At 33.9% G+C, this 13,763-nt stretch overlaps 1 protein-coding gene across 1 annotated transcript; it reads right to left on the minus strand.

The window, feature by feature from the left end:
• Positions 1-426: 426 nt before the first annotated feature.
• On the minus strand, positions 427-1,431 carry LOC125497702 (uncharacterized). The gene has a single exon (XM_048645361.1). The coding sequence runs from the start codon at positions 1,429-1,431 to the stop codon at positions 427-429; it is 1,005 nt and encodes a 334-aa protein (XP_048501318.1).
• Between the last annotated feature and the right edge of the window lie 12,332 nt (positions 1,432-13,763).

The following is a 13,763-nucleotide window of genomic DNA, read 5'->3' on the forward strand; positions in this document are numbered from 1 at the left end:
TATATATACTAATAGCAGCTTCAAACATACAACATTGGAGCAGCAGCAGTCTTACCACAAAAGCATACGTATGATCAATTTTTGTCTCTGAAATGTAATCACTATACGACACAAGACCGTCAGCTGCTTCTCCAGAAAGACAATCTATATAATAAAAGCACTCTGATGAGATATATTTCATACATTTTTTTTTTTTTGATTGGGAAATTAAGTCAGCCCAAGGGCTAACCCCTACCAAGACTACTAGCCTTGTTACAATTGCTGATCCATAGTAGTTGTAAACACATCAATTTTATAATGATGCTCCACTGATATGTTATCTTTGTTACGTCGAGATCGTATTAAATCAGAATAACTAGCTTGCATATCTGGGACTAGAGTGCCATGTCTGTTGCAAAATGAGAGTACTTTGTCCAAAAGATCTTTTCAACCTTCATCTCTGAGATCTTGAATTGAGGATTTTGTATCAACAAGTAAATCCATAGCATGCAAAATATCTTGTGATTTTCGTTGTAAGGCTCGACAAAGTAAATCTGTGAACGCCATGAGTTCTTGCATCATATGCAAAATGAATACAAAATCAAATGCTAATAATTTTTTAAGAGCATAATTAGCATCCCCTCGTTGTGAATATGTGGCTCGACGATCAATGGCTATTTTCTCAAGTATTGTACGTGTCGCATTGAACATTCTTAGTAAACTGCAAATTGATTTAAAATGTGAACTCCATCTAGTATCTCCAGGACGTTGCAATGTACCAATTTGATTCATCCCTTTTCCAGTATCAACCTCCTCAATTTCAATCAGGTGCTCCAACTCAGCTACTTGACTATCCTGTAACTCATCATGACGCTTGGAAGAAGAACTAACAACATTCACAATAAAAATTAAATCTTTGAAGAAATCATGAACCTCAGATACTTCTCTTGCGGCAGCAATAAGAGATAATTGCAACTGATGGGCTGAACAATGCACATAATATGCATAAGGGCAATCATCTATAAACAAAGCTTGTAAACCATTCCACTCCCCACGCATATTGCTAGCTCCATCATATCCCTGACCTCTAAGATCTTTAATATTCAACTCATGATTAAACAAAACTGTTGTTATTTCATCTTTGAGAGTTCTAGAACTTGTATCTTTGACATGCACCAAGTCCAAAAATCGCTCTTGTACAATACCATCTTTATTAACAAATCTTATAACAATAGCCATTTGCTCCCTTTTAGATACGTCTCGTGATTCATCTATGATTATGCAAAATTTTGAATCACCAATCTCCTTTCGGATTTCATTCTGCACTTTCTTAGCAAAGACATGCAAAATTTGCTTTTGAATTGACGGAGCAATATATTTGGCATTTTGTGGTGCATTTGCTAGCACCACGTCTCGTACATCCTTGTTATAGGATGCAATGAGTTTTAACATCTCTAGAAAGTTTCCTTGATTTTTGGAATCGGCATTCTCAACATGTCCCCTAAACGCACACTTTTGAAATGTGAGCCATTTTACAACATTTATTGAACCTGATAGTCTTAAACGATTATCTGCAATATGTTTTGGAGTGAGATTTTCAAAAGCAGTGTCTATATGACCTTTAGTTTTCTGAATATTCTCCCAACATTGAACTGAATATCCATGAGCTGAATTAATGTCTCTTCCCATATGACAATTGCACAATCTTTTCCACCAACTTTCTTCCAATTTCTAAATCCTTGTACTGTAAAAGTATCTGAACCAGCTTTCCCCAATGGTTTCTTATCAAAAAGAAAGCATGGGAAACAATAGGCAGCATCAGTTGTTGGTGAATACTCTAGCCACGTAAAAGTCTTAAACCAATTAGATACAAATCGACGTGGATGGCTTTCTGGACCTGATAAGGGATACTCAGATAAACGAGTTTGGTAAGGTCCAAACTCAATGAACTTGCCCACAATTTCTCGTTGTATCCCGGAGGGATAACTACTGATTGGCTTACGCAATGCTGGATCACGCACAAAAGAAGTGTCACTACTATTAGGTTGTTGATTCGGTATCTGAGTTGGATTATCCGGAATCACATTGTTCGTCGTTTCATTAGGATCATCAAAATTCACGTTATCAACATTTATTTCTGGAGTAGGTTTTTGTTTTTGGAAGTACGAATCAATGGTTTTTCTCTTCATGTTTTAAACCTAGAAAAAAAATACTGAATTATATTAATAATGTATCAGATTAAGACATTTTGAATTAAAATAAAAATTATATGTTAAGTGCTAAGAAAAAAGTTATAATATACTTCGTCTACCAATTAGCAATTTATCCTAGTTAAGTAATTTTATTAATGAGATATAAAAAATCAACTATTAACTTAATATGCAATATAACACTAACATGATACAATTATGCAAGTCATACAACCAAAAGTTAAAAAAAAAAAACATGGTCGCCAATTGTATGAAACACTAAGAAATAAGAATGGCAAATATCATAATTCATAAATGTAATTTGGAGGCATAGGCAAGCTACTGCCTACTAATTACTAAAGATGTAGAATTGTAGAAAAGTAGAAATTAAAGGTGAGTATAGAGTATTCAATTGATTGATGGCAAATTGGCAATCATAATCTGATATTCATGGCATCAGCATAAAACTAGAAGTTAAAGACAACTAATAATTAATTAATTAAATATAGAATAAAGAAAGAAAGTGATGTACTTTTTTGGATGAAAATTCTGAATTTGCTGTTGTAATTGCTGCACTGAGCCACTGACGCACTACGACACTAGTACTGTTGCTTTCTGCTTCACGAAATCGCCTGCAATTGTATCGACTTGTCTGACTAGGGTAGGGTAGGGACTAGTATTTTCAGTTTTTTATAATTGAATATCTTTTTTAAACCTTGAAAACTAGACTGATTTTTTTTTCTGGACCATGAGCCGTTAAAGTAGACTGATTTTTTTTCTAGACCATGGGGGGCCAAGGCCCGGATAGGCCCTCCCTTGGATCCACCCTTGGCCTTGTAGGAACTACCAGCACATTGACTGGTAAAGCATGCAAAGCATGCTAAGGAAATACCCCAACATAATGTTGGGGGTAAGGATCAAACCTCTGACCTCAAGAATCAGATGAGCTAGCTCCTCATCCTTATATATTTCATACATATACATATACATTTACATACGATATTAAGTTAGCTGATTATGAGAAAAAAAATTAACTAACCAATAATGTGAGTATTAGCCGGAAGGTTGGCCAACACGTCTGCAATATCAACTCGGCCCCATATTTCTACATTAGTGTCTGGATGCAAGATATAACCAGTAGCGAAGAGGTCACTCAGCATTCGTGTCAATCCATTTTGAGTAATGTCATCAAAAGATCCGATTGCTTGTGCAACTACACGGAACCATCCTTGACCCGGAAAGTTCACGTAAACAGTGTCGATCTTACCCGCCCTGTTTATAGGACTACCTAAAAGAGCATCCAGAACCAAAAACAGACAACATTGGATATCAGAAAATCAAGCCTTCCCGGAAATATCAATGCATATTGAGAGCACGCGTGTTTGGTTCACTATTTTTTGGCTCTAAGAAATGGAATCAATTATCGATTTCTTTTTTTTTTATTTGGTTCAATCCCTCATCAATTCGTTACCATTACTTGGTGGCTTGGTGATAATGTTTACCATTTCATGGCTGATGGCTTGAACAAAACACTCATAAACCAAAACAAACCCTTAATGTTATCAAATTCACGCCTATTTATCACACTTGACAGTTGACAGTACACTATTTTCTATATTCAACTAAGACTATTCTCTAATATAAGGTCAGTCGTGAGATGCAAGCCAACCATCCAAATGAGAATCACTTACTGGGTGGTACACAGCAGCCATATTGTCCAGTAGATAAACCTGCATTATTTAATTTAAAAGAAGAAACAAGCACAATTAGATGACTATAAATTAAGAGATCGATGATTTTCTATAGTAAAATTGTAGCCACTATAGTAACATTGTTTGCACTTTGCAATCTCGATCATAGCTTTCAATATTTAATTTGGTCTAAACCAAGTTGTCAAAATAGTAATCTAATCTAGATTTATTTCTAGGGACATTAGAAGTTACCTTTTCAAATAATGTAAATTATCACACTACGACATACACATTCAAAGAATTAGTAGACGTCAGGCCCGTCCCTGAGCCAGGGCAAGAGGGGCGGCCGCCCTGGACCCGGGGATGACAGGTCATTCATTACTGATTTCCAGCCACAACACTTGAAAAAATTAATCTCATGAAATTAAACAAGAACAAGTGAACACAAATATGCGCATCTACAAATTGTAACATAAATTTTCTTATCATTTACTTCCATGAAACAAAGATGAGATAAGAAGTTAAACCAGAAACTCGAGTCATAAGTTTATAACATGTAAATTATCACTAAAAACATGAGATAGCATGTATGAGAAAGAAAAAATAAGTTAAATTCATGAAACAAATAGCATAAAACCAATCGCATGAATAATCACATTAAGTAGATCTCAAAAATCGCAATTCCACACCAAAATCCGCAACAAAACAAGTAGATTCATCTAAGGAACAAAACAAGAACCTGGAACGAGCTTCTGCAATTCGAGCTTTGCGTATGACATATGAGAGGTTCCAGATTCCAGAGGTTCTAAAGGAATTCAATTTGCTTATGAGTTGGGCACCGGCACCGTGAGCGTTTTTGGAGTGTTTAATCGCATATAGGCTATATACCTATGTAGTTTAAGACTATATGCGAGTAAGGAACAGAAAAGGTAAAGTACTAAATACCGTATAAAAATACAATGTATTTAGGGCGTTAGTAAAAAAATTTAGGGCGTCAAATAGCAAAACTCTTTTTTTTTTATGCACAACACCCGAAAATGTAACATAAATTGACGAGTTTATCTCTATTATATAAGCAAAGTGATGAGCTACGGTGTCGTCTTGTAAAATTATTGTTCTACCCTTTACTTATTAAAAAAATGCTAACTATAAAATATTCAATTCTTTCTTAATCTATATTTATGTGTAATAACTAATAAGGAAACTTAAGATTGTTTAATTTATAATAAGATATAATGTACACATAAAATATTTTCCGAAATAATATGCTTAAAAGAGATATTTTTGATTGAAAATGAAACTAATCTAACTAAAGTAATTTCAAACAATTAAAAAGTAAGAACTTATACATTAACATAAATATGCATATGAGACTAGTAATAGCTTATTGTACATCGATGATCTATTAGAATTCTAAATATTATCATATAAATAGGATTATTATTCCTAGCCTATTCTCTCCATCTTATTTTCAATTCAGTTACAATCAGTTGGATTCATGCTCCGTTTAGTAGTGTGTAAAATATTTTCCATGAAAATTAGTTTTCCTTTTCCTCTCATTTTCCGTTGTTTGCTATGCTAAGGGTGTAATTCCTGTAGGTGGTTATCTAATCCTTGAGGCTTTTTTGAAGAATTGTGAAGGAAAACCCATTGTGACGGGCTCCATGAGTTGGTTTGTTACTAAGTTTGGTGAATCTGACGGGGCGTTTGGTATGAGGGATCGGGAGTTTGGGGATTAGAGGATGGATGAATGGGATTAGACGGTGGGAATTCATTAAATATATCCCAATCCCTTGTTTGGTATGTTAGTGGGATTATGTTGGGAATATTATTATCCCATGTTTGGTATGAGGTACTTAAGTAGGGAATATATTGCTAAATTACAAATTTACTCATTTTAATGAAGGATAGCAAAAGAAGAGCAAACAATATTGGTGAAGTATATTTTAATGAAGGGTAAATTCGTCTTTTAACATAACTAGAAATAATCCCCCTCCTTAATATCTGCCCCCTCCCATGTCTTATTTTGGTGGGATAAGAGGGGTTTAATCCCATTCCCCTTCGCATTGGGAATTTAGATATCCCTCAAACAAACATGGGATATCTACCCATGGGGATATAATATCCCATTCCCACCCCCTAATCCCCCTAAACAAACACCCCCTGAGGGTATTATAGAAGGACATCCCAATGATTCCCATTTGCTCCAGGTGAAGGTCAAATGGTTAGAGTCAAAAAGAGAGGCAATATAAATCAGATTGATGCATAAAAGGATAATTTTCGTTCTAGAAATAGTTTTATACTTTTATCTTATTTTTTACCTTACTTCTCTAATCTTAGGCGGATATATGGAGTTGGTAGATGCAATCCTTAGGTGCGTATGCCTTTTAACATTGATGATAGTTATTAATTTGCAAACTTCTAAATTTTTGTCAATTTATTTTATCTAATTCTATTTTCCTCTACTGTTCTTATTAGTTTTTGTTTAGACTAGTGATAATACCTCCATACTCAAATGTGTTGTTTAAGTCTTTCTTATGTTGCAGATGTTATCAGTTACTAATAAAAAATAATAATATGATGGTTTGGAGATCATAAAAAGGCAAACTGAACAACGTTTGTATAGTTGCAAGGAGTATCAACTTAAAAAAGATGTACGTAGTACTATAAACTATGCATCATCCTACCCTTTTAAGAGTGGGAAAGGTGGTTTATGAACAATAATTTACATGTGCATTGGGGCGTTGTTGTTGTTGTTAAAAAAAATTATTTCTAACTTGCTTTTGCTATTAATCTTCACCTTTCAGCTACTTCGCTTTTATGCCTATTATTTAACAAATTATCCATGGCAAGAGCTTTGCCAATAAGAGCTTTGGGAGTAGGTTCTTGTTTTCATCATCTAAGTCGTTTTTTCTCATGGTTTGCAATAAAACTAAGGTTTTATAAACAAAATCTCTTTAGTTTAAGAATGAGCTGGTAGGAAGAGGCAATGGGAGTTTCCTGAAGACCATAAATAATGAGGTTGTAATGAGTCAATCTAAACTCTAAAGTAATCAATATTTAATTTTTTGGAAAAAAGTACCTATTAAAATCAAAATTTTGTGAAAAACTACCTAATAAAAAAAAAGTTGTGAAAAAATACCTAATAAAATACAAAAGTTTGTAAAATACTACCTCCCGCCGGATTTTGAGTGTTGACTTTCGTTCTCCGGCGTTGACTTCCCCACGTGACCCCCACAAATCATCCCCCACCTACAGCCACCAAGACACCACCCCCAACCACCAAGACACCACCTCCACTACCCTTAATGCCCCCGAAAACCCTCCCCTACCCCAGCCACCACCCCCTCCCCCACCCCTAGCCACCACCCATTGCGCCACCCAAACCTCCACCCATTACGCCATCCAAAACCCCCAGCCGCGCCAACCAAATGCCCAAACATTAACCCTCTCCTCCCCACCCCGACACCCAAAACAGCCCAAAAACCCACCCTCCCTTCCCGCAACCCCCCTCCACTAATTTCCAGCACCCCACGAACCTAATCCCCCACCCAAAACCGCCAATAACCCACAAAAACCCAGAAAACCTGTTAACCCGTTAAACCCTAGAAAACGGGTTTTCTGGATTTTTATTGGTTATTGGTGGTTTTGGGTGAGGGATTAGGTTCATTTACCTTCTGTCTTTTCTCTTTAAAATTGAAATCTAAACTCTAAAGAATTCTCTTAATTTCAAATTCATTTATTTATTTATTTATTTCTTAAACAAAAATAAATCATATAAAAATTAATCAATTGAAGATAGGCAATAAACTTATGAAGCCGTACCTCCCATTATTTTCAAGATAGATATCCGGCTAACATCAAAAGAAGTAAATATTAATAAAAATATGTTAAAAAAATTTGCTAATGTAATTGACCATTGTCAATGAAGCAAGAAAGATGATCGATTGAGCAACCCCGCAAGAAATTTGGTATTTGAGTGAAATACTGTAAAATTGTATGTGGAGCAATTAACTTAATTTCAACATTATTCAAACTAATGGAACAAAACAGCTCAAATAAATCAATTATTCCAATATATACCGATATAATATAATTTTGCAAACATGTAAACAACCCAAAAAAAACAAAATCTACTAGTAATTTAAATAGGAGTAAGTTAGGGAGTTAGGAGGACGGACTACATATTAATCAACAACAAAAATAATTCAACACAACTACACTTCAATAAAAACAATAATCCCAAAACCGAAAAATTCAAGAATTAACCCTTGCATATTTTCTCTTCACCTGAAAATTATGTTATAGGTTTAGATAATTATAAATTTATAATTATTATACGGAATAGTAGATAATATAAACCAAATAGTCTAAACATAAATATTATATTTAACGATTAATCTCTATTTTAATATATCTCTCAATCAAAGTCGTATAATGTTTTGTTTGGATCGTTTCAATATATCTTATCAAAATATCTAATGGATATCATTTTTACTTGATATGAATTACTATATATATTTTTTTGACAGGAATTACTATATATATATTGATAATTAAATTTATACATTGACAAACGTAATGAATAAATTATGCCAAATAATAAAGAACGAGGGAATTAGTTACCAAGCCAATTACAACAATAATATGGGTGACAAAGTACCATCATGGAAATTTGCAACAAAAATTATCAAATGAATACAATAATTAAGTATCTGTCAAAAAAAAATACAATAATTAAGTGAAACAAGTAAATGTCAATGACATTAAAAAAAAAAATTAAAAAGAGATGAATGGAGTTTAATGGTTATATAGTGAAATTATAAGGGAAAATAAATAAATGCCAAGTAAAAAGACACAAGGGTAGGTTGCCCCACTCACTTAGATAGTCTAAAACTGGCAGACTAAATTGAGCTAGTTCATTGTATCAAATTTACCAGTAAAAAATCCAAATATTTTGATACAGTTATGCTTCCAACACAAACTAGTGATTCCAAGAAGTTCCATAATTCAAAAATCAGTAATCTCACCCACTGCTCTACTCATGCCACTAGTTGCTAATTTATTCAACTAACTATAAAAAAAAATTATTTTAAATAATAAAATCACAATTTCAAATAGATTATAGTAAATATGAGTCAACAATCAACACTAGTGTCCTAACCACTGTGTTTAATATTGGTGTGATAATTATACTCATTTAATGTCTTAAGACTCTCATCCAAGGTTTTTCCACTTAAATTAGTTAACTGTAATTAAATGGGACACTTGTTTCTTCCCCTGTTTTAATGATTTTAGACTAGACTAGTAGAGTAATAAAGTTGTTGTTTACTAGTTAGTAGTTATCTTAACTAGAGTTCAGGACTTATTAATTAACATTCTACCTTCCATTCCAAAAAAAAAATTAACATTCTACCTTTCTACACCACAATTCTACATTAGTACATTAAAATTACATCCACAGAAATTAGAAACTAAACATAACAAATCAATCATTTCAATTTTCAATAATTTTAATTTTTTTAAAAAAAAAAACCAAACGACTGCCGAGAGAACTCGAGCCCGAGACAGTGGCAGAAGGCAACACCGTAGCAGGAGTAGTAGCCGAGCCGAAAGAGTGTTGATCTGAAAGAGACGACAAAGGCTGACAGAGGAGAGGAAGAACCGGATATACTTAGGGTTTGCAATTGTGAATGACAAAAAAATAAAAAATAATAAAAAACAAAGGGCTGGGTTTCGAGCCCTGACTTGGGTTTCAACCAGTTGGACGCGGCTAGTATACAAAGTTTATGCACAAATTTTAATAGGAGTACAAGAATTTATTCCTTTTTTGATTTTTTTATTTACAATTTTTTTTTATTAAAAAAAAAAACTATCTGGTTTTTTTTTTTTTGTTCTAGTATGGTTCAGCTGAACCCATACTAAAAATGCCATTGTCGCCTGCCCGAAGGAGAGGATATTCAAAGGTCTTCAGGAGAGAATGAGAAATAAGAGTGTTTTTTTTTAGTTTACTGTATGCTAACATGTACCTGTTCTAATGCACGGGTTTTAACTTAGTTATAGGTGATGAAAATCTTTTTTTAAAAATAGTGTTGATGTAAAAATAACATAAGAATAATGTTTTTTAAACACAAATTACGGGAAAAAAATAGCATCACAGTTTTCTTTTTTTTCGAGCAAATCCCGGTTTCTCTTGTGAAACTTCCAATATTATAATTTTTTTTTTTGCTTACTCATCATCATTTCCTCCTTCCTCCTTCCTCCTTCCTCCCCCTTTCCTCCTTCCCTCATCTGTAATGGCTGAACCTTCACCATCATCTTCTTCGTCGTTCTCTATCTTCTTCCTCCTCCTTCACGATTCCGACGACTTCGTCATCGAATTAAACAAAAAAACTCTAACAAAATTGGAGAAATAATGGCATGGTTAACCCCATAGGGTAGGATTTATCTTCCTTTTTCATTGATGATGTTTGTGAGTGTCAATCTCTCCATTGAAGCCACTGATTTCTCCATTGAAGTCTTAGAATGCCATTGATGGAGGTGAGAGAATGGAGGAAGAAAACCCACCGTCATTGATGGAGGTGAGACCGTGAGAGACTGGAGGAAGAAGACCCAGCTGCCATTGATGGAGTTGAGAGAATAGAGGAAGAAGAAGCAATTTACAATATTAGCCCCAGTTATTACATGAAATGACACAAATACCCGGCCCTCATGAGAAACATGTTATGCTTATCATGAAGAGAAACATGAATTTACCCTTTCTTTACTCCATATTTTTTTTAAAAAGCGTCACTTTATTTCTATGTGGTTAATATAATAATATATAAAATGTTAAAACATTGAAAAGGCCAAAATCTTGCCATAAAGGCAAGGAAGGGCTCCTAGCTGCGGTATATTTACCTTTTGCCGAAAAAAAGAAACATTGAAAAGGATTGAATAGATAGTTTAATTTTGTGGATGTCTTATTCTAAGTAATAATATTTTCCTTTCCATCTCATTTGAGGTACCACCGCCACTCTTATTTTCCTATTCTTTCTTTTGGAGAATATTATATAAACGACAGCCAATATGTCACAATAATCATTTATTGTATCTTTCTTATTTGGATTTCATGGTCCCGCCCGATCTGCTAGAAAAATGGGCGGGTTTTGGCAAGACTAAAAGTACAATTTTAGTTTACTTGTTAGCCCAATATTTGGGCATGAGATTACATATTAACTCAATCGTAAGGCCCCTTGTGACCCGTTTTTTTAGTCACCTTAATTTCAAGTGAAAGTTGTGAAAAAATTAGGAGAACTCAACTCACAAACTACAACCATAATATCTTGATAATGCTCCGCCAAACAACGTAGGGTTCCATTAAAAGATGATGAAATATTAAGCGAGTGATGTATAATTGATATCATATGGTAGATATATTTACATCACCTTAAGTAATTACACCTTCAAGCACCATAAATAAATATATTGTTGGAAATTCGTTGACACCAAATTGTTGCAGCAAGACTTCAATTTTAATCAAGGTATCTTGTATGTCCATTCTATATAACACAATGGCAAAATATTCCTTTATTAATTTTGTATCAGAACCCAAAATATATGTATTTTATGCGTTGTGGAGCTTTGTTTAATATGGTTGTTCAATTACAAGTTTTTTAGATATTGAAAATGTGTAGTTTGTATTTTTTTTAATTGTTTTTTAACATAAATATTATACGCAGATTTTTCATTTGAATGGCTAATATAGTTTTATACTACCTCCGTTAGTTTTTATCTGCAACAATAACTATAAAGGATGTTAAAATTATGTGAAACAAGTTACAAACTATCCTTATTTAGTAAAAAAAATTCAATAAAAAGACCAAAGTACCCTTATCATAAAACTTAAACCAACAATTAGTATACTCATCCAACATTAATCAAATTTCTAATCTAACTTAATCTCCTTGCTAATTTCACCAAGAAAATCAGATTTTTCCATTCATTCTATCTCCTCCTTCAACCTCAACCACTTTCATCAACACCAATTTCATTTTCTCTCTCCTCCTTCAACTTCAACCATTTTCATCAACACCAATTTCATTTTCTCTCTCCTCCTTCAACCTCAACTTCTTGCATCAACATAAATTTCATCCTCCTAAATCAATTACTCATATTTGAGAAAGAATTTCTATAAAAACAATAAATTAAGAAGATTTAAGATACGAAGAAGGAAACAACAAAGAATATAACTTCGGTGGTTTTGGGTCGGAGTTAAGGTGGGTTTTGGTTGGTAATAGTGTAACCCTAAGGTTATTCTTGTAATTGTGTATTATTACTCGTTTATATATATATGAGTGCCAGGGCTCCCTAATTGGGTAGTTACTCCTATTATTATTTTTCACATGGTATCAAGAGCCAACAAATTTTTCTAAAAACCCTAACCCTAATTTTTTTTACGTTCTTCTTTACGTGCTTGATTCAATATATCTTCTTCTCCATCGGTGTCAACCATTGATGTACCTAGCAGCGTTTCACAGCCTTCTATGGTTCCTATTTGTACAGTTGTGCCTTCTCAAATCACAGCATCAATCGTTGCTTCTCTTCCTACCGTATCTGGTTTTTCCATATCAAAAATGGTTTACACAATTTGGCTTCAAGCATTTCTTTTGTGCCTCCTTTTTCTTGGACTCCTACTCATCCATTACCTCGTAGATTATTCACTGATTCAGTCTATGAGGCGGGACAGTCCAGCTCCGGTGTGAGTCCACTAGTAGAAAAAAGCATTTGGGCTGCGGTTCGAAATTGTATATGGGTTGCGGTTCAAACCAAACCGCAACCCAAAATATTCAAAAAAAAATAAATTAATTGGGCTGCGGTTCAAACTGCCGCCCATATCTAAACCACCGCCCAAATGGAAATGAAATGTCAGGTTTTTTTTTCCCTCCTCTTTCTCGATTTCAATTCAATATACTTCTCATCCACGATTTTGCTCTAAAAAAAACCCAAATTTTCTTCCCTCCCAAATTTCATACCCAAACCCTCCCACATTTCGACGGCCCAAATCACTCCCGCCGGCGGTCGTGGGGTTGCGTCGTTGCTGCTGCTTGTAATTGACGCCGGCGAAGGACGTTGCTGCTGGTGGCGTTCAGAAGTAGGTCGTGGAAAGCAGGCAGCCCTTTATATCTGAAGAAGGTGAATTTTGGTGGTTCGAAATTGTGAGTGCGGTTTACCAATTGAATTGTTGGAAGAAATTGCTGTATGTATGCTTGAATTTGTTCGAAAATGAAGTACATTTATTTGCTTGAAATTGTTCGAAATGCTGTGTATTTGGTTGAAATGGTCGAAATTGTTGTGAATTTGTGTGAAATTGTTCGAATTTGAAGTACATTAATTAAATTGAAGTACATTAATTTGCTTGAAATTTTTGGTTGAAATTGTTCAAAAATGCAGTTTATGATATTTGATATTGTTGGTAGTAGTTTATTTGGTTGTTATAAACACAAATTCGAAGTAATTTCTTGTAAAATCTGTGGTTTGGTTTATGTTTTTATGTATTGTTTTGTGCATTTAATTTAATAATATAAATAATTCGAAGTAATTCGGGGTTGTTGTTGATAATTTGAGGGCTTATCTTCAGATTGTGTATTTTATTTAGAGTTTGGTTGGAATCTTATTTTGATTTGGAGAAGGTTTATGTTAGTAGATTGATTTGTGAAATTGCAATATCTAGACTATTAGTTTTCCTTAAGCCATTACTTGGTGAGTAGTTCTCATAGAGTTTCTAATCTATGGAGCCCAAAACAGCCACTAGATTGTGGATTTATTGAGATAGTTAGAGAGTGAGTATGCACTTGTGCTGGACAAGAAATATTCAACGTTGTCCAATCTGATATTCTTCCTCCATTGTCTTTGTTAAGTGATG

This window comes from Beta vulgaris, chromosome 5 (assembly GCF_026745355.1).
Source record: "Beta vulgaris subsp. vulgaris cultivar EL10 chromosome 5, EL10.2, whole genome shotgun sequence".
NCBI classification, from domain to species: domain Eukaryota; kingdom Viridiplantae; phylum Streptophyta; class Magnoliopsida; order Caryophyllales; family Amaranthaceae; genus Beta; species Beta vulgaris.

What these genes read in the sequence shown, in the direction of transcription:
- LOC125497702 (XM_048645361.1), bottom strand. Translation starts at nt 1,431, where the DNA reads ATGTTAAAACTCATTGCATCCTATAACAAGGATGTACGAGACGTGGTG.